Raw genomic sequence first — 23,392 nt, 5'->3', positions numbered from 1 at the left:
TGACACTACGTCGTGAGACAAACGAAAAATACTTTATTATTATTGTACTCTTCCACGATGATTAACAACAACATTTTTTACGATAGCGAAGTTAACCTTTCACACTCCGTGCCAACTTTCCTGAGAGTGAGGGGCTGCATGGGTAATGCAATTAAGTAATAAGCTACCATTTCTACCCTTTTATTTAGAAAAAAAACTAGCTATTTTCTTTCTTTTATCAAAGTAATGCACATTTTTAGAAAAAAAAAATTGCCGGAGCCTCTTACTAATTCCCTTCGCTGTACGTCGCCAGAGTTTAGGGGGGTACTTCTTGGACTGGAACTAGTTACGAGCGCGAAGTATTATGTTTTCAATGTTGTAGTTTTTTCTCGTTCCAAAAAAATTCACCATAAAGCATTACCAAACGCTCAAAAATGGCTTGCCAGGCTGCCATTAGCAACTGCTCTGGATCTGAAGTTAAAAACAGAGTGTGATAATACCGCTTATTACAAAACACGACAATGTGCTATTACAATTTACGGCAGCTCGGAGTATTACAAATTACGGCAATGTGTTATTACAATTTGCGATAGGTGCATTATTACAATTCACGACAACTGTTTTTACAATTTACGGCAGCTATTACAATTCACGACAACTGTTATTACAATTTACGACAGCCATTACAATTCACGACGTTATTACAATTTACGACAGTACAAACGTGCCCATACATTGCTCTGTAATTAATAATGAAATAAGTACCATTAAATAATTCTACAGCTTGAATATTACACCTTTCAGTCTAAAATTTGGCATGAAGTATCTCTGTTTGACTCTTTAAACCCCTACGTTTTTGTTTTTGATGTAAATCTTTCAAGAGCCGAGAAATTTGTAATTCTGTGCAACGAGCCCAAACATTGCCCTATAAATAGTTCAATAAATTCAAATTAGTACCATTAAATAATTCTACGGCTTGAATATTACACCTTTCAGTCTAAAATTTGGGATGAAGTATCCCTGTTTGACTCTTTAAACCCTTAAGTTTTTGTTTTTGATGAAAATCTTTCAAGAGCCGAGAAATTTGTAATTCTGTGCAACGAGCCCAAACATTGCCTGTAATAATGTAAACAATTCTGCGATTAAATAATTCTACCGCTCGAATATTACACCTTTTGGTCTAAAATTTGGCATGAAATATCTCTGTATGACTCTTAATAACCCTACGTTTTTGTTTTTGGTGTGGATCTTTAAAGAATCGAGAAATTGGCGTTCTGTGCAACGTGCCCATACATTGCTTTGTAATTGAATATATTTAAATCACTCGTTATGCTTGAATATTAACGCTATATGCAGGGCAGAAATTTGGTAGAAATTATCTCTGTAGGACAAGCTAAAACAAAGCGATTTTTTAGGGTTTTGCTTACTTATGCCCGAGTTATTAAACATTTTTTTTTAAAAGCGCGTCCAAATATAATATTAAAATATACAAAAAATATTTTGTACCATACAAAGTTAGGATAGCTCAGTTGGTAGAGAACACTTCTACAGAAGTTGTGTATGCCTTGGTCGTTGGTTCAAATCCAAACGGAAACTATTATTATTATTTTTCTTTTTTCTCAGTTTTTTTTTAAGTCAGTGTGCCGTTTTATTTAAAATTTAAAGGTTGAACAAACGCAACAGTAAATTTTGATATTTCATTATGTTGAGATCGAACGCCGGCTATTTCAGTGAGACTTCAACCGCTGATGTCAATAGAATTGGAACGCTTGTAGTGTAGAAAAAACACCACCGAGAAATTAAGCTGTTATGCCCCAGGTGAAACTAATTTTTTGCATATATATAAATCATTCGCTCCCCTTCAATATTAACGAAATTTGGTGGACATTATCTCTGTATGACTAGAGGCATTCGTTTAAAGCAATTTGTTTACTCATAGCTGAACAATTAACGATTTTGTAAAGCGTGTCCAAATATAATATATAAATAATCAAAAAAATATATTCTCTACCGTACAAAGTTACAATGGCTCAGTTGGGAGAGAGTAGTTCCACAGTAGTTATGCTGTATGTCCCGGTCGTTGGTTCAAATCTGGACGGAACCATTTCTTTTTTCTTTTTCCTTTATTTTTATTACGAGTAAAAGTCTCGCTTGCTCTTTTGGGCGAAAAAAAAACTTTTAAATTATCTCGAGCGTGTACGAGCAAACGTCTTGCTTATATATTTTCTCAAAACTTGCTAACATTTGTTTTAATTGGCAAGAGTTCAGTTTATTAATCTTGAGTGTGTGCGGGCACATCTCATTGCTTAAATAGTTGGTTAAAGGCATCAAAAGTTTAACTTACTTTTATTGTTTACATTGAGTTGTTTCATTTGAGGGAGTAAGGGGTCGCTTTCCGAGCGAAATTCTCGTTCGTATATCTTTATCTTAATCAGTTTGCTGGGCAAAAAGCCAACTGTGTGCGTCCAGCAAAAATTCTACACAATACAATTCCTTTGGTGACTAGGAAGCTAGGAGCTGCGTTGTTTGATATATAAGTGGTTTATGGCCACTGTCGTGCATGTTTAGAAAGTTAAAGAAAATCGTACCTTTCAAAATATTAGCGAGATTTCTTAAAAGTATGGGCGAGATTAAACATTTGAAAAAATAAACATACTTTTAAATTTCAAAGATTTGTTTCGGCCACTCTGTATCCATTATCAGTTTGAAGATGTTTCTTTCAAAATATGACATTTACACGGGCACACGTCTCATTGACATGGTCAAAGAGGATATCCCGCTCCGTATTGTCTCCATGATCGAGCTACTACAGAGTTTGGTATAAGGGTAGCCTATTCTCTGCAATTAATGTGCCACTCAGGGCGAGGGTCTTATGTGCTTGACGCTCCCCGAAGAAGTAGTACTGCTCTACTCTTCCTGTTTCATGGATGTGGCGTTCATGGTGTTTTTTAACTACATGTAAACCGATGATCTCGGAGAGTCAATAACAGTGAAATAATGTTAAATGTTATAACCGACCACGAAAATCACAAAAATGATTGTCACTATCTTGTTTGTGCGGTTGCCCCTAGATAAATAATTACACAAACAAGATATAAAATAAATAAAATTAAATAATTAAGTACGATTAAATAATTCTACGGCTCGAATATTACACCTTTCAGCCTAAAATTTGGCATGAAGTATCTCTGTATGACTCTTTATAACTCTACATTTTTGTTTTTGATGAAAATGTTTCGAGAGCCAAGAAATTAGCAATTCTGTTCAACGTGCCCATACATTGCTCTGTAAAATTAAATAATTAAGTACGATTAAATAATTCTACGGCTCGAATATTACACCTTTCAGTCTAAAATTTGGCATGAAGTATCTCTGTATAACTCTTTATAATCCTACATTTTTGTTTTTGATGAAAATCTTTCGAGAGCCGAGAAATTTGCAATTCTATTTAACGTGCCCATACATTGCTCTGTAATTTATAATGAAATAAGTACAATTAAATAATTCTACGGCTTGAATATTACACCTTCCAGTCCAAAATTTGGCATGAAGTATCTCTGTTTGACTCTTAATAACCCTACATTTTTGTTTTTGAAAAAAATCTTTCAAGAGATGAGAAATTTGCGATTCTGTGATATACCTATACATTGCTTTGTAATATGTAAATCATCTCTGTGATTAAATAATTCTACGGCTCGAATATTACACCTTTCAGTCTCAAATTTGGCATGAAATATCTCTGTATGACTCTTAATAACCCTACATTTTTGTTTTTGGTGTGGATATTTCAAGAGTCAAGCAATTAGCAATTCTGTGCAACGTGCCCATACATTGCTCTGTAACTGCATACCTATATTTAAATCATTCGCTACACTTGAATATTATTGCGACATGCAGGGCAGAAATTTGGTGGAAATTATCTCTGTACGACAAGCTAAAACAAAGCGACTTTTAGGGTTTTTCTTACTCATAACGAGTAATTAAACATGTTTTTTTTAAAGCGCGTCCAAATATAATATTAAAATATACAAAAAATACTCTGTACCATACAAAGTTACGATAGCTCAGTTGGTAGAGAACACTTCTACAGAAGTTGGGTATGCCTTGGTCGTTGGTTCAAATCCAAACGGAAGCTATTATTATTCTTTTTTCTCAGTTTTTTTTTTAAGTCAGTGTGCCGTTTTATTTAAAATTTAAAGGTTGAACAGCAACAGTAAATTTTGATATTTCAGTATGTTGAGATCGAACGCCGGCTATTTCAATGAGACTTCAACCGCTGATGTCAATAGAATTGGAACACTTGTAGTGTAGAAAAAACACCACCGAGAAATCAAGCTGTTATGCCCCAGGTGAAACTAATTTTTTGCATATATATAAATCATTCGCTCCCTTCGATATTAACGAAATTTGGTGGACATTATCTCTGTATGACTGGCTAAAATAGAAGAATTCGTTAAAAGCAATTTGTTTTAATACTCGTAGCTGAACAATTTGTAAAGCGTGTCCAAATATAATATATAAATAATCAAAAAAAAATTCTGTACCGTACAAAGTTACAATAGCTCAGTTGGGAGAGAGTAGTTCCACAGTACTTATGCTGTATGTCCCAGTCGTTGGTTCAAATCTGGACGAAACCATTTTTTTTTTTCTTTTTCCTTTTTTTTTTTCATTACGAGTAAAAGTCTCGCTTGCTCTTTTGGGCGAAAAAAAAAATTAAATTATCTCGAGCGTGTACGAGCCAACGTCTTGCTTATATATTTTCTTAAAACTTGCTAACATTTATTTTAATTGGCAAGAGTTCAGTTTATTAATCTTGAGTGCGTGCGGGCACATCTCATTGCTTAAATTGTTGGTTAAATGCATCAAAAGTTTAACTTACTTTATTGTTTACATTGAGTTGTTTCGTTTGAGGGCGTAAGGGGTCGCTATGCGAGCGAAATTCTCGTTCGTATATCTTTATCTTAATCAGATTGCTGGGCAAAAAGCCAACTGTGTGCGTCCAGCAAAACTTCTACACAATTTAATTCCTTTGGTGACTAGGAAGCTAGGAGCTACGTTGTTTGATATATACGTGGTGTATGGCCACTGTCGTGCATGTTTAGAAAGTTAAAGAAAATCGTACCTTTCAAAATATTAGCGAGATTTCTTAAAAAGTATGGGCGAAATTAAACATTTGAAAAAATAAACATACTTTTAAATTTCAAAGACTTGTTTCGGACACTCTGTATCCATTATCAGTTTGAAGATGTTTCTTTCAAAATATGACATTTACACGGGCACACGTCTCATTGACATGGTCAAAGAGGATATCCCGCTTCGTATTGTCTCCATGATCGAGCTACTACAGAGTTTGGTATTAGGTTAGCCTATTCTCTGCAATTAATGTGTCACTCAGGGCGAAGGTCTTCTGTGCTTGACACTCCCCGAAGAAGTAGTACTGCTCTATTCTTCCTCTTTCATGGATGTGGCGTTCATGGTGTTTTTTAACTACATGTAAACGGATGATCTCGGAGAGTCGATAACATTGAAATTAAGTTTTAATGTTATAAACGACCACGAAAATCACAAAAATGATTGTCACTATCTTGTTTGTGCAGTTGCCCCTAGTTACACAAACAAGATATAAAATAAATAAAATTAAATAATTAAGTCGATTAAATAATTCTACGGCTCGAATATTACACCTTTCGGTCTAAAATTTGGCATGAAGTATCTCTATATGACTCTTTATAACCCTATCTTTTTGTTTTGGATGAAAATTTTTCGAGTGCCGAGAAATTAGCAATTCTGTTCAACGTGCCCATACATTGCTCTGTAAAAATTAAATAAATGCCATTAAATAATTCTACGGCTCGAATATTGCACCTTTCAGTATTAAATTTGGCATGAAGTATCTCTGTATGACTCTTTATAACCCTACATTTTTGTTTTGGATGAAAATGTTTCGAGTGCCGAGAAATTAGCAATTCTGTTCAACGTGCCCATACATTGCTCTGTAAAAATTAAATAAATGCCATTAAACAATTCTACGGCTCCAATATTACACCTTTCAGTCTAAAATTTGGCATGAAGTATCTCTGTTTGACTCTTAATAACCCTACATTTTTGTTTTTGATAAAAATCTTTCAAGAGTTGAGAAATTTGCGATTCTGTGATGTTCCTTTACATTGCTCTGTAATTATGTAAATCATCTTTGTGATTAAATAATTCTACGGCTCGAATATTGCACCTTTCAGTCTAAAATCTGGCATGAAGTATCTCTGTACGACTCTCAATAACCGTACGTTTTTGTTTTTGATAAACATCTTTCAAGAGTTGAGAAATTTGCGATTCTGTGATGTTCCTTTACATTGCTCTGTAATTATGTAAATCATCTTTGTGATTAAATAATTCTACGGCTCGAATATTGCACCTTTCAGTCTAAAATCTGGCATGAAGTATCTCTGTACGACTCTTAATAACCGTACATTTTTGTTTTTGATAAACATCTTTCAAGAGTTGAGAAATTTGCGATTCTGTGATGTTCCTTTACATTGCTCTGTAATTATGTAAATCATCTTTGTGATTAAATAATTCTACTGCTCGAATATTTCACCTTTCATTCTAAAATCTGGCATGAAGTTTCTCTGTACGACTCTTAATATCACTACATTTTGGTTTTTTGTGTTGATCTTTCAAGAGTCAAGAAATTAGCAATTCTGTGCAACGTGCCCATATATGCTCTGTAATTGCATATATTTCAATCATTTGCTGCGCTTGAATATTATTGCGACATGCAGAGCAGAAATTGGGTGGAAATTCTCTCTGTACGACAAGCTAAAACAAAGCGATTTTTTCGGGTTTTGTTTAATCATAACCGAGTAGTTAAACATTTTTTTCCCAAGCGCGTCTAATATAATATTCAAATATACAAAACAAAATAGCTTGTACCATGCAAATTAAGTTACGATAGCTCAGTTGGTAGAGAACACTTCTACGGAAGTTGTGTATGCCTTGGTCGTTGGTTTAAATGCAAACGGATGCTATAATCATTGTTTTTTTTCTGAGTATGCCGTTTTATTTTGTCAAACGCAACAGAAAATTTTGATATTTCAGTATGTTGAGTTCGAACGCCGGTTATTTCAGAGAGACTTCAACCGTCGATAGAATTGGAACGCTTGTAGTGTAGAAAAAAAAAACACCGACGAGAAATCAAGCTGTTATGCCCCCAGGTGAAACTAATTTTTTTGCATATATATAAATAATTCGCTCCCATTCAATATTAACGAAATTTGGTGGACATTATCTCTGTATGACTGGCTAAAATAGAGGCATTCGTTTAAAGCAATTTGTTTACTCATAGCTGAAAAATTAACGATTTTTTAAAGCTTGTTCAAATATAATATATCCAAAAAAAAATTCTGTACCGTAAAACGTTACAATAGCTCATTTGGGAGAGAGTAGTTCCACATGCTGTATGTCCCGGTCGTTGGTTCAAATCTGGACGGAACTCATTTTTTTTTTCTTTTTCCTTTTTTTTTCATTACGAGTAAAAGTCTCGCTGGCTCTTTTGGGCGAAAATTACTTTTAAATTATCTCGAGCGTGTACGAGCAAACGTCTTGCTTATATATTAAAACTTGCTAACATTTATTTTGATCGGCAAGAGTTCAGTTTATTTATCTTGAGTGTGTGCGGGCACATCTCATTGCTTAAATTGTTGGTTAAATGCATCAAAAGTTTAACTTACTTTTATTGTTTACATTGAGTTGTTTCGTTTTGCGAGCGAAATTCTCGTTCGTATATCTTTATCTTTTAAATCAGTTTGCTGGGCAAAAAGCCAACTGTGTGCGTCCAGCAACAATTCTACACAATACAATTCCTTTGTTGACTAGGATCCATTATCAGTTTGAAGATGTTTTTTTCAAAATATGACATTTACACGGGCACACGTCTCATTGACATGGTCAAAGGGGATATCGCGCTCCGTATAGTCTCCATGATCGAGCTACTACAGAGTTTGGTATTAGGGTAGCCTATTGTCTGCAATTTATGTGTCACTCAGGGCGAGGGTCTTATGTGTTTGACACTCCCCGAAGAAGTAGTACTGCTCTACTCTTCCTCTTCCATGGATTTGGCTTTCATGGTGTTTTTTAACTACATGTAAACGGATGATCTCGGAGAGTCGATAACAGTGAAATAAAGTTTTAATGTTATAACCGACCACGAAAATCGCAAAAATGATTGTCACTATCTTGTTTGTGCGGTTGATAAATGAAATAAATAAATAAATAAATAAATAAATAAATTAATAAATAAATAAGCAAATAAATAAATAAATAAAAAAACTATTCAACTATGTAGAATTCTGCAAACGATACGGCAGTTTTGCCTGTCGTCTATGATGACAGGATTAAACGAAGATGCTGTAGCCTGCAGGAAGGCAGTTTAGCGGGGCAGAGCGCGAAGCGCGAAGCGAAAAATAAACCACCTGTAGACACACCAGTTGTCGATGCTCTTTCACCCCTTTGGAATGATTGTCTTAATAAAAAATAAGTGACAGACTTTTTGTCTTTTTTCGCAAGGGCTTTCTTGTAACTATGTGTAGCAGAATTAGTTAAGAAGGCTGTAGGAAGTTGTCACTTCTTTTGTCATATCTTTTAATCTATCAATCAGGAAAGACTGTTTGCCAGGCGAACGGATTGAAAGAGCAATGGTGTGTCTTCAGACACAACATTGAATGTAGCTATCAAGGAGATCTTCAATGTAAGCAGGAGCCAGGCCATAGAGAGTCTTCTAATTAGGTAATGATAAGTATCTTAAATTCAATACAGAGATCGATTGGAAGCCAGTGGAGACTCACAAGAAAAGGTGTAATATGACAAAATTTTGGGCGCAAGAGAAACAGCTCGAGCAGCTGCGTTCTGCACTCGTTGGAACTGTTTAATTACATGCTTGTGTAAACCATATAGTAACGAATAACTGTAAGCAAGCTTTTATGTAATGAAAGCGTAAATAATCAAGAAGCTGGGCTGTATCAAACCTGAGATATTTAAGAATGATGCTAATTTTACGGAGATGATATTTATTTTATATTATTTATTTATCTATTTAATATGTTATGTTGGGATAGAGATTTTGTTTCCAGTTCGTGGCATTTTACTGGACATAGAAATAGAAGATTGTAATGAAAGCCCGTACTTTTTTTATCATTTTTAGCGGATATGGATTGAGTACGCAATTTCCTATACCCACGGTTCATGTCAGGTTTAACGAACTACAGGTATTCTTACCGGACGCTTTACATGTAAATGCCCTTCTGTCGAATGGTGTGTCACTGTGAAGTCTTTGCTTTTTACAAGCCACGTCTATCCATGTTCCATCTGGTTTCATTGCACCGCAGTCTTCATCTATTGTAGCATTGTTTGGTTCATTCATCGCCCAATTCGTAAAATTCCCATAAGCTGACCTATCGATCCACTGAAATGAATTGTCTCGAGTATTGTGATCAGTTAGACCTATCCATTGTTCTTCCCCATCTAAGGACAGCGACTTTATAAAGTCGTTTTCTTGTTGACTGTGAATAGAAGTCAAATGAACCGTGTCACCATATTTTCGACAGATACCCTCGGCCAAATACCAAGAATTTGCAGCCGACTTTCCGCGATATGCGTAGTAATGGCCATTCCAATAAGTCCAATCACCTGTAATATTAAAAAGCAATTGAATCAAGGCAAACCATTCAAAATGTTCTTGAAGCATGCGCAGTGTAATCGTTAACTGCTTTTGCCTCATTATAACTAAATTGGGATGGTTGTAATTAGTATATACTAAAACATTGGATGGCGTTGTTGGTTGGTTGTTGGCTAGTCAGACTCCGGGTACTCTTTCTTATTCACCTCCGAGCAACTCGGGCGCAAAAAATTGCAATCGTTGACAGGAATTGATGAGTACGTTTAAAATAATCCTTTTTGAATATTTTATCTCACTGTTTTAGTATATACTAAAACAACTGTTTTAGTATATACTAAAACAACTATTCACCTGAGTGTCGGTGGTCAGTGGTGGATATTTTATTAGCCACCTCCACTTCGGTGAATAGTTGTTAATTAAATAAGTGTCTGTCTAATAAGACTTGTAGTGGGTAATACGATTAAATAACCGAAATTCGAGTTGTACAAGAACAGTTAAATCGTGCTCGGTCGAAATATTCTCCACTCAGTCCTTTTACTGTTATTCAGTGTTTATATTCAACAAATTGTCACGATGCCCATATATTTTGAGAATGTCAATGTTATCCGTCATCAGTACGTAACAGGTCGTAACAGATATCCTGCGATATTCGAAGGTTCACAAGATTCGTCCTTCGTCCTTTTGCAAAGCGCAGTAAAACCACAGTTCTTCTAGCTAAAAAACGTTTCGTTGACAGTTTGTTGAACCTCTCAATCTTGCCAAACATCGTCAGATTTTTGGCCAACGCGGCCTACAGCCACGTCGGCTAAGTAAAAGGCGATTTTCCGTGCGATTTCGCAGGATAATTGTTTATTAAAATGCGGCCAAGTTAATAAGGTCAATTTTAACGAGGAGTGAAAACAGCAGTTTATCGCACATTAAGTTTGCTTCATTTTCCAAAATTAAACTTCACTATTGCACTACTTTCTTATTAATAAATTCAATAGCAAAATTTCGTGAGTGTTATCGTATAAAGCTTTAATTCTCGAAACTGTGAACACCGAATCTTGTAAAACCTATTTGGAATATGAAGGATGATAGAAGTACATCACGGTTAGTTTTACTAGCAGATTATCGTTGTTGGTGATCGATGTTATAAGAGGGTCATGAAGGGGTATATTGGGAATTGGAATGCGCCTTTTTTGGACTGGGAAAATTGGATTCACTGCACTGGGACTAGGAGTTAACCACTGGGAAAGGAATAAACAATTTTGAAAAATATGAATGGGATTTCCCTTCTTTAGCTGTCTCCTACTCTATTATTTGACACAACTGTTCAAATAATCCTATTTTTTTTTTTTAAAAAAAAAGAAATAAAATTCTGTATCAGTAGACCTCAGTAGACACATAGAATCAGTATTTTTCGCCTCCGAGCCGCATGCCGCTCCGAAACCAAGTCAAAAAAAATAAGCAGACTTCACGTTTTAAAAACTCTAGAAGTTACTGGCTTCTAAGAAAGTGAAATGTGCATGGAAACTAGACTTACAAGAGTTTGCTTTATCAACTTTTTGTAAGGTAGTTTTTAAATACGCTTCTCTCATTACACAATATCATGATAGTACATGCACCAAGTTTCCCCCTTATATTCTAGACTACTCCCCCTTATATTCTAGACTAAAAATGGACACAACTGCAGGTTTTGCTGCCTTCGAAGACCGTCAGTGGCCAAAACGTGTTAAATTAAAGAAAATTTATAACATAGCGCGCGCAAGCCCTATCTAATTCCAATTGAGCGATCATGGTGTATTTCTCTATCAACGAACGGCCATGCGTATATACGATAACATCGTTTACTCTGAGTTGGCTATAACCTCTCGTATCCAATGAGGGCGAAAGGAAAAACTGATTTAGTTTAAAATCTTGGACATTTCATTTTGATGTAAATGAATTCATAATGCGAGGAGGCTGGAAAATTTGAAGCGCGGTGTTCACTTCTTATGTTGAATGTATCCGCGAGGAAAGCGAACGAGAGAGGTTTACTTCAAATTCATCTTTACATCCTGGAAAATTGTAACAACAAGATCCGAAGATCCGAAGCAAGATCTTTTCTGGAAATTATACGTCTTGTGCAAGTCGAACAAAGCAAGGGTCTGCACTGTACTTGTTTTAATACAGTGCCACGGCTGTCGTGAAGACTATTATTACTGTGCTGAAACTGATGCGAAATTAAGCTCAGAGTGCTGACTCTAACAAGTCTTAACTTAATACAGTAAATGGTTTGAACCCAGGAGTATCAGTTGGTCGTATAGTGTGTTCGTCCGGCCGGGTGAGAGTAGTTCCGAGAAGTAACTGTTGTTGGTGACTGACGTTTCGACAACCTGAGCGGAAGTCATCCTCCGAGTCAAGTGAAAAAGCTTTTGTCAGTTGATGATGTTATAAGTCTTGTCTGTTGAAGTTGATTGGTCAGTTTAGCCGTGACGTTATTCTCAGTGGCTGTGAGATTCATGTAAAGTTTGTCAACAGTAATTGGTCATTTTCGATCCGTCTATTGTCAGTCAAATAAAGTTGTTCTGTTCCGTCTATTGTTGATAATTGTTGTCAAATTGAGTAATACTGTTAGCCTGTTAGCTGTGCGTTTGTCGGTCCTGTTTACATCGTGAATAAGTCGTTTGTAAAGTGGCGGTAGTTGTTGACATCTGTTGATAGGCATCTGCTCTGAGTTTGTGTACCAGCCTTTTAGAGTCAGTCGTTGAAAATAGTTAGTACTGTAGGTTAGGCATTCAGCAGAGTCCCAGTCGATTTTGTGGTTAGTTTGTCGATTGTGCCGATGGTGCATCCATAACTCGATATACGCACGCTAAGCATGAACCAATCCTTAAATATCAACTATTCGTACCTTTTCTTTCTTTTTCAAATATTTCACAGTTATCTTTGCCAAATATGTCGCACATCACGGTTCATGTATACTCTTGAAATAAATACAGTACGTACTCAGTGAAGTAAAATACCTCTTACCTTCAGGGTCAGAAGTTTTAGTTGGAATGTTGCTGCGACTCTTTGATACTAACATGAAAACATGCAAAAAATGTAGCAATGATTGGGTCATTTAAACATGTAGATATACATTTTCTTAACCCTTGTAAGTGTAAGGTGGGGATGGAATATTAGAATTAAGAAAGGGTAATGACTCTTGATGCTAAAACTTTTTTAATGTTAACAACTGTTCAACTGACATCATAGAAACCACTTTTCGTCATGAAGTCATACGACGCGCGTCATAAGCAACGAATAAAAGGAAGCCCGGTGCTATCTGCCCAATGCAAAACAAATTTGGCTTGTGGAATTAGAATGGGTATATCAACTCCCCCATGAACGGTCGTGGTAGTATTACTGCTTAAACGTTCGGGCCTGGTTGTTCAAAGCACGATTGAACTGATATAGGATTAGCGTGGTTTTCAATGTCTCTTTTTTTTTAACTTCTCAGTGAGGCTTTATTTTTATGTTTTCTGTCCTCCAGTTTTGACGTCGACTAACCTCAAACTCCACAAAACATATAAGCATTAAATAAAAACACTTTTATACTATAGAAATTGAACTCTCGATCAACTCTTAATCCTGAGTTAGTGTAAATCGGCTTTCGAAAAACCCGTTCCAGAAGGCTACAAACCGTGAGGAATGGAATGTCAGTGCCATTATTATTACCTGCGCTATCAAGCATTTGTCTTTTGGAAACTAAAAGAGAAAAAAAATAATCAAGATTATACAGCTATATACAAGTCAACGGGTGGTACAATATCTTGTTACATGCCTTATTCACAATATCTGTCATATTGTAACCACGTGATTCCAAGAGGATGAACAACGTTAATTCGCGAAATTTAGCTAGTTTCTTTGTACAATATTCATTTTTATGGGTATTGTATCCATTCATTGTAGCAAATAATAGAAATGAGTTGTTCTCTTTTAAGAGAAGTGAAAACTTTTGTTACTGCGAGCAGAAGTTATAATCAGAATTTGAAGAAAACTATGCAAAATCGATATTTTGTCAGCATTGCTGGCTTTTAACCAAAATGCACTGTGCGACAACGTTCAAGAAGAACTATCAATCGAAAAACATGCACTGCGACAGTACCTGGACAACCATAGAGCTCCGTCCTCATTGATATACCTTTTTCCCAGGTAAGTGGTCGAAAGCGGATGTAACGTGCCGTAATTGGTGGAATGAGTTCATGATAAACAACAGTGTCCTGGTCATAGTTTGCTGCAAATTCCTAAATCAGTAACATGGTAAATTATCTACTTTACTGAAATTCCATCTCATCCACTAACGTAATAATAGTAAACTTACTAAAGAAAATTTCTAATTCAAGAATCAGACTAACTGAAAGATCTACAAATGTTCACGAATTGACTACTGATAACTCGAGCCCTCCAAAGAATTAAACAAGGTTCGATTTAGTAGAAGCTAGAGATATTGTTAAGTGGAACTCGGCAAGTATCTAGAAATAAGGGGATAAGAATAAGGTTTTAAGAATAGGTGGAATGCCATGGGTGTTAAGAATAGATCGAATATACTTGAGTTATCAATTTCTTAACGTCCTTAGGTAATTACAATATGCCTTAGGTAATTATATGCCTAACTTGGGAAATTAGAGTAGCGAACGAGTATTGGGTATACACAAACAAAGAGCTAATTTTGCTGGTCTACACTTATTCTTATTTTCACCTTTTCTTTTTCCTCTCCTCGTTGCCTGTAGTACTCGAAGATCGTCCCATCATTACTGTACTGAAGCTTGTACTTAATCACCCATTGGTCACGGTTACTACTTCCTTGTGTTGCCACTCCTGTCACTCTGGTCTGCTGACTACCCAAATCGACCTGCAGCCACTGATTTGCATCGTTAGTTTGAGCTGTCCAAGATCCTGCTTTGGATTTAGATCCCTTAAAGTGTAGTCTGCCCTGGGACGCGGCATGATTGGTATCACATTGTGAAGAGGCACTAATTTTTTCGTTTGAGATTAATCGGTTTTCCATTCCTAGAGCTCCGTGGCAATCTAAACGTATTGAAGCATCAATACGATTAATGAACTTCAGCGAAAAGCGTAGAAGTACATTCCTGTTGTTTTAATAACCTCACTCACCTCGTATGAAAACACTTGCAGAAATTGCATTATTTTAAAATCTGCATCGTCTCATTGGTCCTAGACCTTATCGTTAGGACCGAAATAAGTTTTTAATTAAACAGGTGTCCTCACTTGTGTCGATTGTATTTGGCCAAGTGCTTATGGTGTATAAGGGCCTCCACATATGAGCCCTGGTTACCAAGATCTCGCTTCACTCCTATTTCCTTTGTAAAAATTCAGATGTGTTCGTATGAGAAGGTGCGTCAGCCCGGTTCCCGTGATTTCGGGAACCGGGACGAAAATTTTCCCATATGATCACTCCAGCCCGTTTTAACGGGATAAAACTTTTTTTTACAAAATAGCTTCGCTTTATAATTAATTTCGCAACAGGGCGGTTAAAATGTTGTAATTTGGCCATATAGGTAAAGCATTACTTGCCGGAGTTTATCCCAGTTTCTGTAGCAATAAGCGGCTAGGATTAGGGCTTTCCACAAGTTGCTCGAGATTTCCCAAAGAGTTGCCCGTAATTTCTCAAAAAGTTGCTCAAAAGTTGCACCAAAAATCCAAAAAAGTTGCTTAATTCTGATAATAAAAGTTGCTCAAAAGTAGCTCCAAAATATCCAAAACGCTGCTTCTTATCACGAGAATTTCTCTAAATATATGCTAATTTCCATTTGAGAGTAAGATTTCCAAGCAGTTTTATGCAATTTTACAGCAAAAGAAGTATCTAAATAACAAATTAAGGGGAAAATTGTTTAATTAACAAGGATTTTTTAACTGAGAAAAATCGTGAAGATATCAGTGACGTCATGTTTGCTGACAAAATGAGCCGAAAGTTGAAATGTCTTCAGAGGTTCCTCGAAAGTCTTTGGCAAACTTCGTAAATCTTCGGAAACGTTCGTATTGCCTTTGAACAACACTCGGATAATCTTCGGAGATCTTTGGTCTGGAAATTTCTCAAAATGAAACAAGTTGCTCGAGAGGAAAACAGTTGCTCGAAGGGGAAAAAGTTGCTCGAATCATGAAAAGTTGCCAAAAAGCTGCCGAGCAACTTGTGGAAACCCCTTTCTAGCATTATTTCCACCACCCCTTGGATGGGATGCTAGCAGTAAATTCCCATTTATACACGTGGGTGGAGCAAGACTAGCCTGCGTTACAGACGAACAAATCCCCGGTATAATTCGGGATTTTGTTCGTCTGCAACGCAGGCTAGATAGAGGAAGACACGATGAGGGTAAAGTGTCTTGCCCAAGAACACAACATAGTGACCCCGGCCGGGCTCGAACCCAGACCGTTCTATCCGGAGTCAACGGGTAACCATAAGGCCACCACGCCTCCCACTATATAATTAGCAATAATTAACTACAAAAAAAATCAGCGAGAGAAATCTTGCTCAAACGGAAACGTAAGAAAAAACTGGAATAAAAAGTGCTAGTATGATAAAAATGTAACACGAACATTAAGAATTAACAAAAATTATTTTTGTTAATTAGGTCGATTAGGTATTTTAAATACACATATAACTTTTGAACAAAAATTTTAATGTTCCGAGTAGAATGACAAAGTGAAGGAAGACAACGGTGTTAACCGGAAATCAAATTTTAAATAAGCGCCAATGTGCCGCCCTCGAATAAGCGACGCACTGGAGGCGCGAAAAATTTAATAAGCGCCGCGGCGCTTATTTAAAAGGTCTGGAGCCTAGACTTAGCTATGGAAACCTATTACATAAGCATAACATACAGTACCTGAGCAACCATAAAGCTCCACTCTCATTGATATACGTCTACGCCAAGTGAGTGGTCGAAAGCGGAAGTAACGTGCCATAACTTCTGGAGTTAGAACGTGATAAACAATGGTGTTCTGGTCTGCGTTCCCCGCAAGTTTCTAGATCAACAGGATGAGAAGAAATTAGGCCCCACCCTCAACTGTCTTGTAAGACAGTTTAAGCTAAGACTTAGAAGGCTTACTTCCTGTAAATAGACCAGATTATCTTTACAAGAGATTGACGAGATTAAAAAAAAAAATACATGATTTACAGTCAGTGTTACCTTGTCTTTGGCTCTTCCTCGTTCCCGGTAGTAGTAGAATTCCTTTCCATCATTACTGTATTGCAGCTTGTACTTTCTGACCCACTCCTTGTGTGCGTTTTTTCCTTGTGTTGCTACAGCTGTCACTCTAGTGTGCGCATTACCCAGATCAACCTGGAGCCATTGAGTCGCATCGCTAGTGCGGGCTGACCAACATCCTCCTTGGTATCTAGATCTTAATCTACCCAGAAAACCGGCAAATCTACGACTCCTCTTTGAAGAGGCACTTATTTGTACGTCAGTGATTGCATGGCTTTCCATTCCTAGAGCATCTCGACAATCTATATATGGGGATAACACATGGTGGCGCGGAGATTAAGAAGATAATACATATGGTTGCTTGGAGATATGAAATTTATCTTCGAGTGTGCAAATCGATATCTCACGAGTGAGCGCTATTAACCTACTATTAACGAGGTTTTTGGCGATTTTCCAAAGATTTCCGAAGATTTTCAAAATGTTGTCCGAAGTTCGTACAAATGTTTCCGAACATTTTCCAAATTTTTCCGAAAATATCCGAAGATTGCCGATGAAGATCTAAAGATGTTTCGACTTAATATCGATAAACTTTGTCTCATTCAGCATTGAAACAGGGCAAACTTGTCAGACATCGTTTCAAAATCGATATCTTCACCTGAAGATAACATGTTATTCTCACGTGTGAAGATATGATTTTTTCGCGCGAAAGATCATTTCCTAGTATTTCATTGATGTTTATATAATAACTAAATATATTTAGTAGGATTCTACTAGTATACTAATGAAAATGCTGCAATCTGATTGGCTGAGCTACTGTACACTATAAGCTCTTAGTGTCCAGTGGCTGAAGGTCGTCTACTGAATGGCGACATTTTCTCGTTACTCCGAAATTTCGGATGAATTTTAGAAATATCATGAGGAAATTCCATTCTCAAGAACACTGAAAGGGGGAAATTCATTGTTACATGAGTTCAAAAACGTCAAAATTACTGAATAAATTGATGAGCGTAAGTACACAACTGAAAGTTTCAAATTACAATCAATCCGCCCGCGCGATTTCGCTAAAGCGTGAAGTTTATTGCTAGTTCATACGTACAAAAATAATTAGAAATCATTTTTTGAAGAAAAATGAGTTAGAATTCTACTAAAACAATAGGATTATTCGCTCTCAATTTCTATTTGGCCTCGGCAACTATCACCTCATAGAAATCTCGAGCTCATAATCTAAATGTTCAGTAATGGTGCGCATGTGTGCTCAGAAAGTCCGAGTCTTGCAAGGCGTTGCAAAACCACATCATTTTTAGGCTGCAAAATATTTTTCTTTGACATTTTGTTGACTAATAAAAACAATTATCTTGTTCAATCTTGGGGACAAAAGGGAGTTAAACTTACCGCGCGGTTTAAGTTTTCTTTAAAAAAATATAAAAAAAATTGAGTTCTATTGCGGGCTCAAGAAGAGCCCGCAATCCTAATTTGCACGCCATTTCTCGATTTTGGAGCAAAATTGTTCTGCCAAATCGATCGATAAATCCTCGTAAACCAATCAGAGTCTATTTCCACTCGAACAAGAAATGGCCGCCGCGTTGGCCAGTGTACTCTGTTTTCAAAGTCAAAGTTCGCATCATTGGAGTGTTAACGTACATTTGTGCATTTAAAAGATTGTAGAATAGCAAATAGAACACTGTTTGGACGAACTTCATTTAAGATCCGACGCGAACCGACGGTGGAACCGAAGAAGATAACATCAACCAGGGCATGTTTTTTTTCACGTGAACAGTCAACAAGAAGATATAAAAACAACTTTCACGTCAACACTCGACAAATTTGTCAACGGGACTGCAGTCAACATTTGCAACAGTAATATCACTGGAATCCAAAGTGCATGTGGTGGGTTTAAATACGGTACTCGTAGTGGAATCGCAGTGCAGTTTCGCAGTGGACTTAGCCTTCTACTAAGTGGATTTAGCTACGAGTCACAAAGCCTTTTTCCCTGCCGGCTCCAAAGTTCGAAGGAATGTACGTCAGACAACGTTTCGCATGAGCGAACACGGGAATGGACTGGCGGTAAATAATTTTATGCCGACACAAAATGTGATCAAATTTTAGTTTTTATACAGACTTGACTTGTGAGACTTCATGTCTACTGCACCTGTAAACCTGATGAAACTGAACGGTTTGCAGCCATTTCAGCCTGTGCCCATTGGGAAATTAATTTTGTACGCACGCGAACTCACGTCTGATTTGTTTTATACCCGGGGGGGGAGGGGGGTACTCCCATATGTGGCCTATATAGGTATGTGCCGCCCGATAGGGTATGGTTTTTGAGGTTCTCGGTCCTTAAATAGGGTATCATTTTTGCTCCTTTTGGCAATGAGTTCCCGGTGTGATCCTTAGATAGGGTACCTAAATTCTATAAGCTAAAATAAACGCCCAGCTAAACCAAAAAAGGTATCTTAAAACTGAATTTTCTGTTCAGGTATTAGTAAAGCGATTTTATAGAGATTTGTGTCTTATCTTGCGCGGTTAGCCGTTATTTAAGTCGTCATGGAACGCTTCTCCACCCCTTGAATAGGGTTTCTTTTTTTTGGTTTTGGGCTTTAAAAAGGGTATTAATTTTCGCTTTCTTTATCCTTAAATAGGGTCAGGGTTTAAGAACCTTGGCGGCACACCCCTATCCGAAATTTATGGGAGTACCCCCCCCCCCCCCTCGCCTCCGCGGGGTTTTATACCGCTAGCCTGCTTCTATCCGGACGTGTCACAAAATCCTTAATTTAATTTGCGCCAGTTACAAACACTTGAAAGAGCTGTTATTTGATAGCTGAAACGTGACCTTGCTGTGTCGGCAATGCAAGAAAAATTATTCTTCTAATACTAGTGGTACCTATCGGTAGAAATGCCAACGAGTACAACGGGAGATCGAGAGAAGAAGGGAGGATAATTGTAAATGTTTGGCTGAAAGTACGCTTTATGATTTTGGTCCGATCAATAAACATTGGGTGTTTTCTTTGAAAATCTTGAATGTTTCTGGAAAAAAATGCGATTTTGTGAAGGCTAAATGAGGAAAAAGTTCTAAAATAATGCCGTGAAAGTAGTGAAGATTTAGTGAGAAATCTTGTAAACTCCAAGTTTTTGAGAGTTTCAAGCCATTGTTGTTCGATGCCGCTATCGCTGCTGTTTTAGCTTTTTCAAGTTTTAAGTCCTACAGGGCTTAATCAAAGTTGCTATGACCCACTGAACTCGGAAAATAAATTACGAAACAAAAGCAAACTTTTACAAAGATTTGCCAAAACAAATCATTTTAAACTTTCCACACTGCAGTTAAATCCACTCAACACGTAAGTATCTAACAAATTTGAGGTTCCATCTTTGTGGCCTAAGATGGAACAAGTTTATTTTTTTTACTACCACCGTTCCGAGAATAATTCATCATGCGCAATGCGTGACGTCTCAAATGTCACGTTAAACTGTTGTTGTTGAGACAGCTTTGAGGAAAATTCAAGGCCCGGTTGTCCGAGAAAAAAAAGCTAGACACTCCAGTAAAAAAATGAAGTATAGGGCATTTATTTTATAAATTCGAGAAACGAAAAAAACTCTAAATAGCTCTCTTCTGATCGATAAAATCCACGACACCAAATTCGTTTCCCTGTTGTTTTCATAGCCCGACCTAACTTTATTACGCATGCAAATTTGTATGACTTGAAATTTTCGAAGCTTTGGAAATTTTGAAGCTTTGTAATGCATTTCTTGCCTTCATCTTAAATGAAATTAAATTCTAAACAAAGTTTAATTCAAGTTTCTCTCGTATTTCAATCTCTAGTTCGGGAATTTTGGCTTTTTGAAGCGAACAAATTTGAAACCTCTTTGTTATCTGAGTCTGCAAATTTTTTTTGTTAATGCATCATGCACGTGCTAAACAAATTAGTAGCGCGCTGATTGGCCAAACTACAACAAAGTGTGCACGTGCTGAACAGATTCTGCTGAACGGATTGGCTAAAAACATCGGAAATTGTGTTTACGACAACTTCCGCCTACATTCTTATATGGTCAAAAAAATATCACTGACGGAACTGGATTACACGAAAATCGAGCTGAAAGATTCTGAGATTTTTTCTGCATAGCACTCGAACTACGCACGGCTCTATATACTGCCGCCGAGACAGGCTCGCGTTTCCCTCGCCTGTCTCGTTGGCAATAAAATGATCTGTAAACCGTCCAGTTTTATCCGCTTTTTCAAACGTAGAAGATTATAATTAATTATAATTAATTATAATTATAATTAATTATAATCTTTAAACTGCCTTTACTGTATCAAAAAGTTAAATTTGATAGCTTTTGATCAAATTTGTGTCGGCATAAAATATATTTTATATGACATTTATCGCAAGTTTATTTTTGTGATCGCTCATGCGAAGCGTTGTCTGAAAATTGGCTTTGTGACTCTATTTCGTTACTTTCCTGAGCGGTATAGGTTCTAATTCACGATAAAGCATGAAGAAAAGTTGCTCCACAAAATAAAACCGGGAAAAAATCCTTTCCCTTCATAACTATCTTCACGAAACGAAAACGAAAAAAAAGACTCTCAACATTCTCCAAAAACAACATGTATGCTATGCTATTAGCAAAGTGTGACTACAATAAACCAAAACAATTTCAACAATCAGCAAAAGTTGTACTCGAAATACCAAGACTGAAGACGATTCTAGCCCGCACTTATTGGTTACTCCTAGTTTTTATTTTTTGAGCTTCTCGTTAGGATCCACTAATATCCACTAACGAAGAATGCTCGTTAAAAATGGAATTAAAATATGCTCAACCTTTACTCCGTATGCTCCGCAAGGTATAACCTACCCGTTTCCACTGGTTTACAAGGAGATGGCTGAACCAGTCTTGCACCTCCTTGGTTCAGAAAATCGGACCATCTGTAAACATCTCCATCATTCCATTCATCCAGCTGACATGATTTTGACATCTCTTTAATTTGTGTACCAGGAAGTACGTAACTCCACACATTGGTATTTGATAACATTCCTTGGAAGGACTGATTGACATCAAAGTGACCACCGACCGAGTCTTGTTCTTGTCCTAATACCACAGTTCCTCTTTTCTTTATCTTATATTTTTTCTTGAAGTTTCTGACGTGCTCTACCAGATAACCGTCCTTGTAGAACTTTAATTCTCCAAAACTATTCTCCCACGATACACATACATGGTGCCATACACCATCAAAAGCTGTTATTGACGTTTTTCTAATAAATAATAAACGCAGCATGTTAGGCAGTCGACTGCAGTATACTTTACGTCAGCTTGCGTAGACTATGAGCCCAAAACTTCATTGGCCAAAAGATGGTCTGCCTACTGCCAGTTTTCTGTTTTATTTTCAATATTTTTTTATTATTTACAGTGTCCCCAATAAACACAACAGTACTAAATATATTAGCACTTAAATAAGTGATTTATTTATTTATTCTATCAGGAAAAAGGTCAAAAACAGTTATGCAGCTTCGCATGCCCTTCAAAACTACAGGGGAAAAATTTGCACAGCAGCTCATTTATTTTAATTAATTAACTTATTTATTTATTTTATTTTATTTATTTATTTATTTATTTATTTATGTACTTCTTTATACACGGTAAAAACAGCAGGAATTTATTATTATTAAAAATACGAAATCTAAATTATATCGTATTACTAATTAATCGGGCATGGCCGATTTATAGTTTACCCTTTGGTCGTCCTAGACGATAGTCTCCTGTCGGCTAAAAATGACGGGGATAGCCTGGGCCAATCGGTTTCATTTCAGTTTTGACAGTAAATCGTTGTAGGAACACTGGGTCGACTTTTGGGCTAATCTGCAATCTGGTTCTCTTCTTTGCTTCGGCGGGAGGACAGAGAAAAAAGCTTAAGGGGTAAAGTACTAATAATCACCATTGTGAAACTGTAGTTGCTTTGACAAGTTGAAGCTATTTTTGTAAATATAAGGGGTAACGTCATTCATGTCACGCAATGTTTTTGTGGGAAACTTTGAAACTAGACGCTTTGCTGGTTTCTACAAATAGCAGTGTGATCTGGTGGTACATGTTTTTGAGGCGGACTCCACTTTAAAACTATTTTTTATATATTTAGCAAGAAGTATGTCGATTTTCATTTCCGCACAGTTGGGCGTCAAAGTCGCCTGTCACAAAGAGTAGAATGTTTGCACAACGTTAACATGGTTTGGATATATTTTAGATTTGACTAGTGACGTTAACAAGACACTTCTCAAGACGTCAGCAAAACATTGGCAATGTACAGTATTGGTGTGAACTTGAATGGAATTTTTTACGAGATCAGTAAAGCTATCGAATGAAAAGATGACTTGAAAATGAAAACTTCGAATAATTATAATTAAATACCAATTGAATTTTAGAGAAATTCCAGAAGTGACATCTGTGTTCAAAATAGGAATTTTTGTACAACTTAAAGTTCCGAAAAAAAAGACCACATGTTTTGTAAAAATCAGGAAAACAAAACAGGACAATGGGTTTTATTCACGAAAATACAACTTTCTTAAGAAAGAGTTTGTAAACAAGACAA

The 23,392-nt window shown here is 36.6% G+C and overlaps 1 protein-coding gene across 1 annotated transcript in view; it reads right to left on the bottom strand.

The window, feature by feature from the left end:
* Positions 1-22,087, bottom strand: part of LOC144642185 (uncharacterized) — a 42,264-nt gene extending 20,177 nt beyond the window's left edge. Inside the window, exons 1-8 of the mRNA XM_078501169.1 lie at positions 21,667-22,087; positions 16,801-17,120; positions 16,498-16,636; positions 14,355-14,683; positions 13,761-13,899; positions 13,331-13,360; positions 12,644-12,691; positions 9,250-9,660 (exon numbers count right to left, since the gene is read on the bottom strand). Coding sequence (XP_078357295.1) covers positions 9,250-9,660; positions 12,644-12,691; positions 13,331-13,360; positions 13,761-13,899; positions 14,355-14,683; positions 16,498-16,636; positions 16,801-17,120; positions 21,667-22,087 — 1,837 coding nt within the window. The remainder of the gene's footprint in view (positions 1-9,249; positions 9,661-12,643; positions 12,692-13,330; positions 13,361-13,760; positions 13,900-14,354; positions 14,684-16,497; positions 16,637-16,800; positions 17,121-21,666) is intronic.
* Positions 22,088-23,392: the final 1,305 nt, after the last annotated feature.

The sequence above is a fragment of the Oculina patagonica genome, chromosome 2 (genome assembly GCF_052425735.1).
Source record: "Oculina patagonica isolate OP01 chromosome 2, crgOcupat, whole genome shotgun sequence".
In the NCBI taxonomy this organism is placed as follows: Eukaryota; Metazoa; Cnidaria; class Anthozoa; order Scleractinia; family Oculinidae; genus Oculina; species Oculina patagonica.
This window is presented reverse-complemented; position numbering and strand designations above follow the sequence as displayed.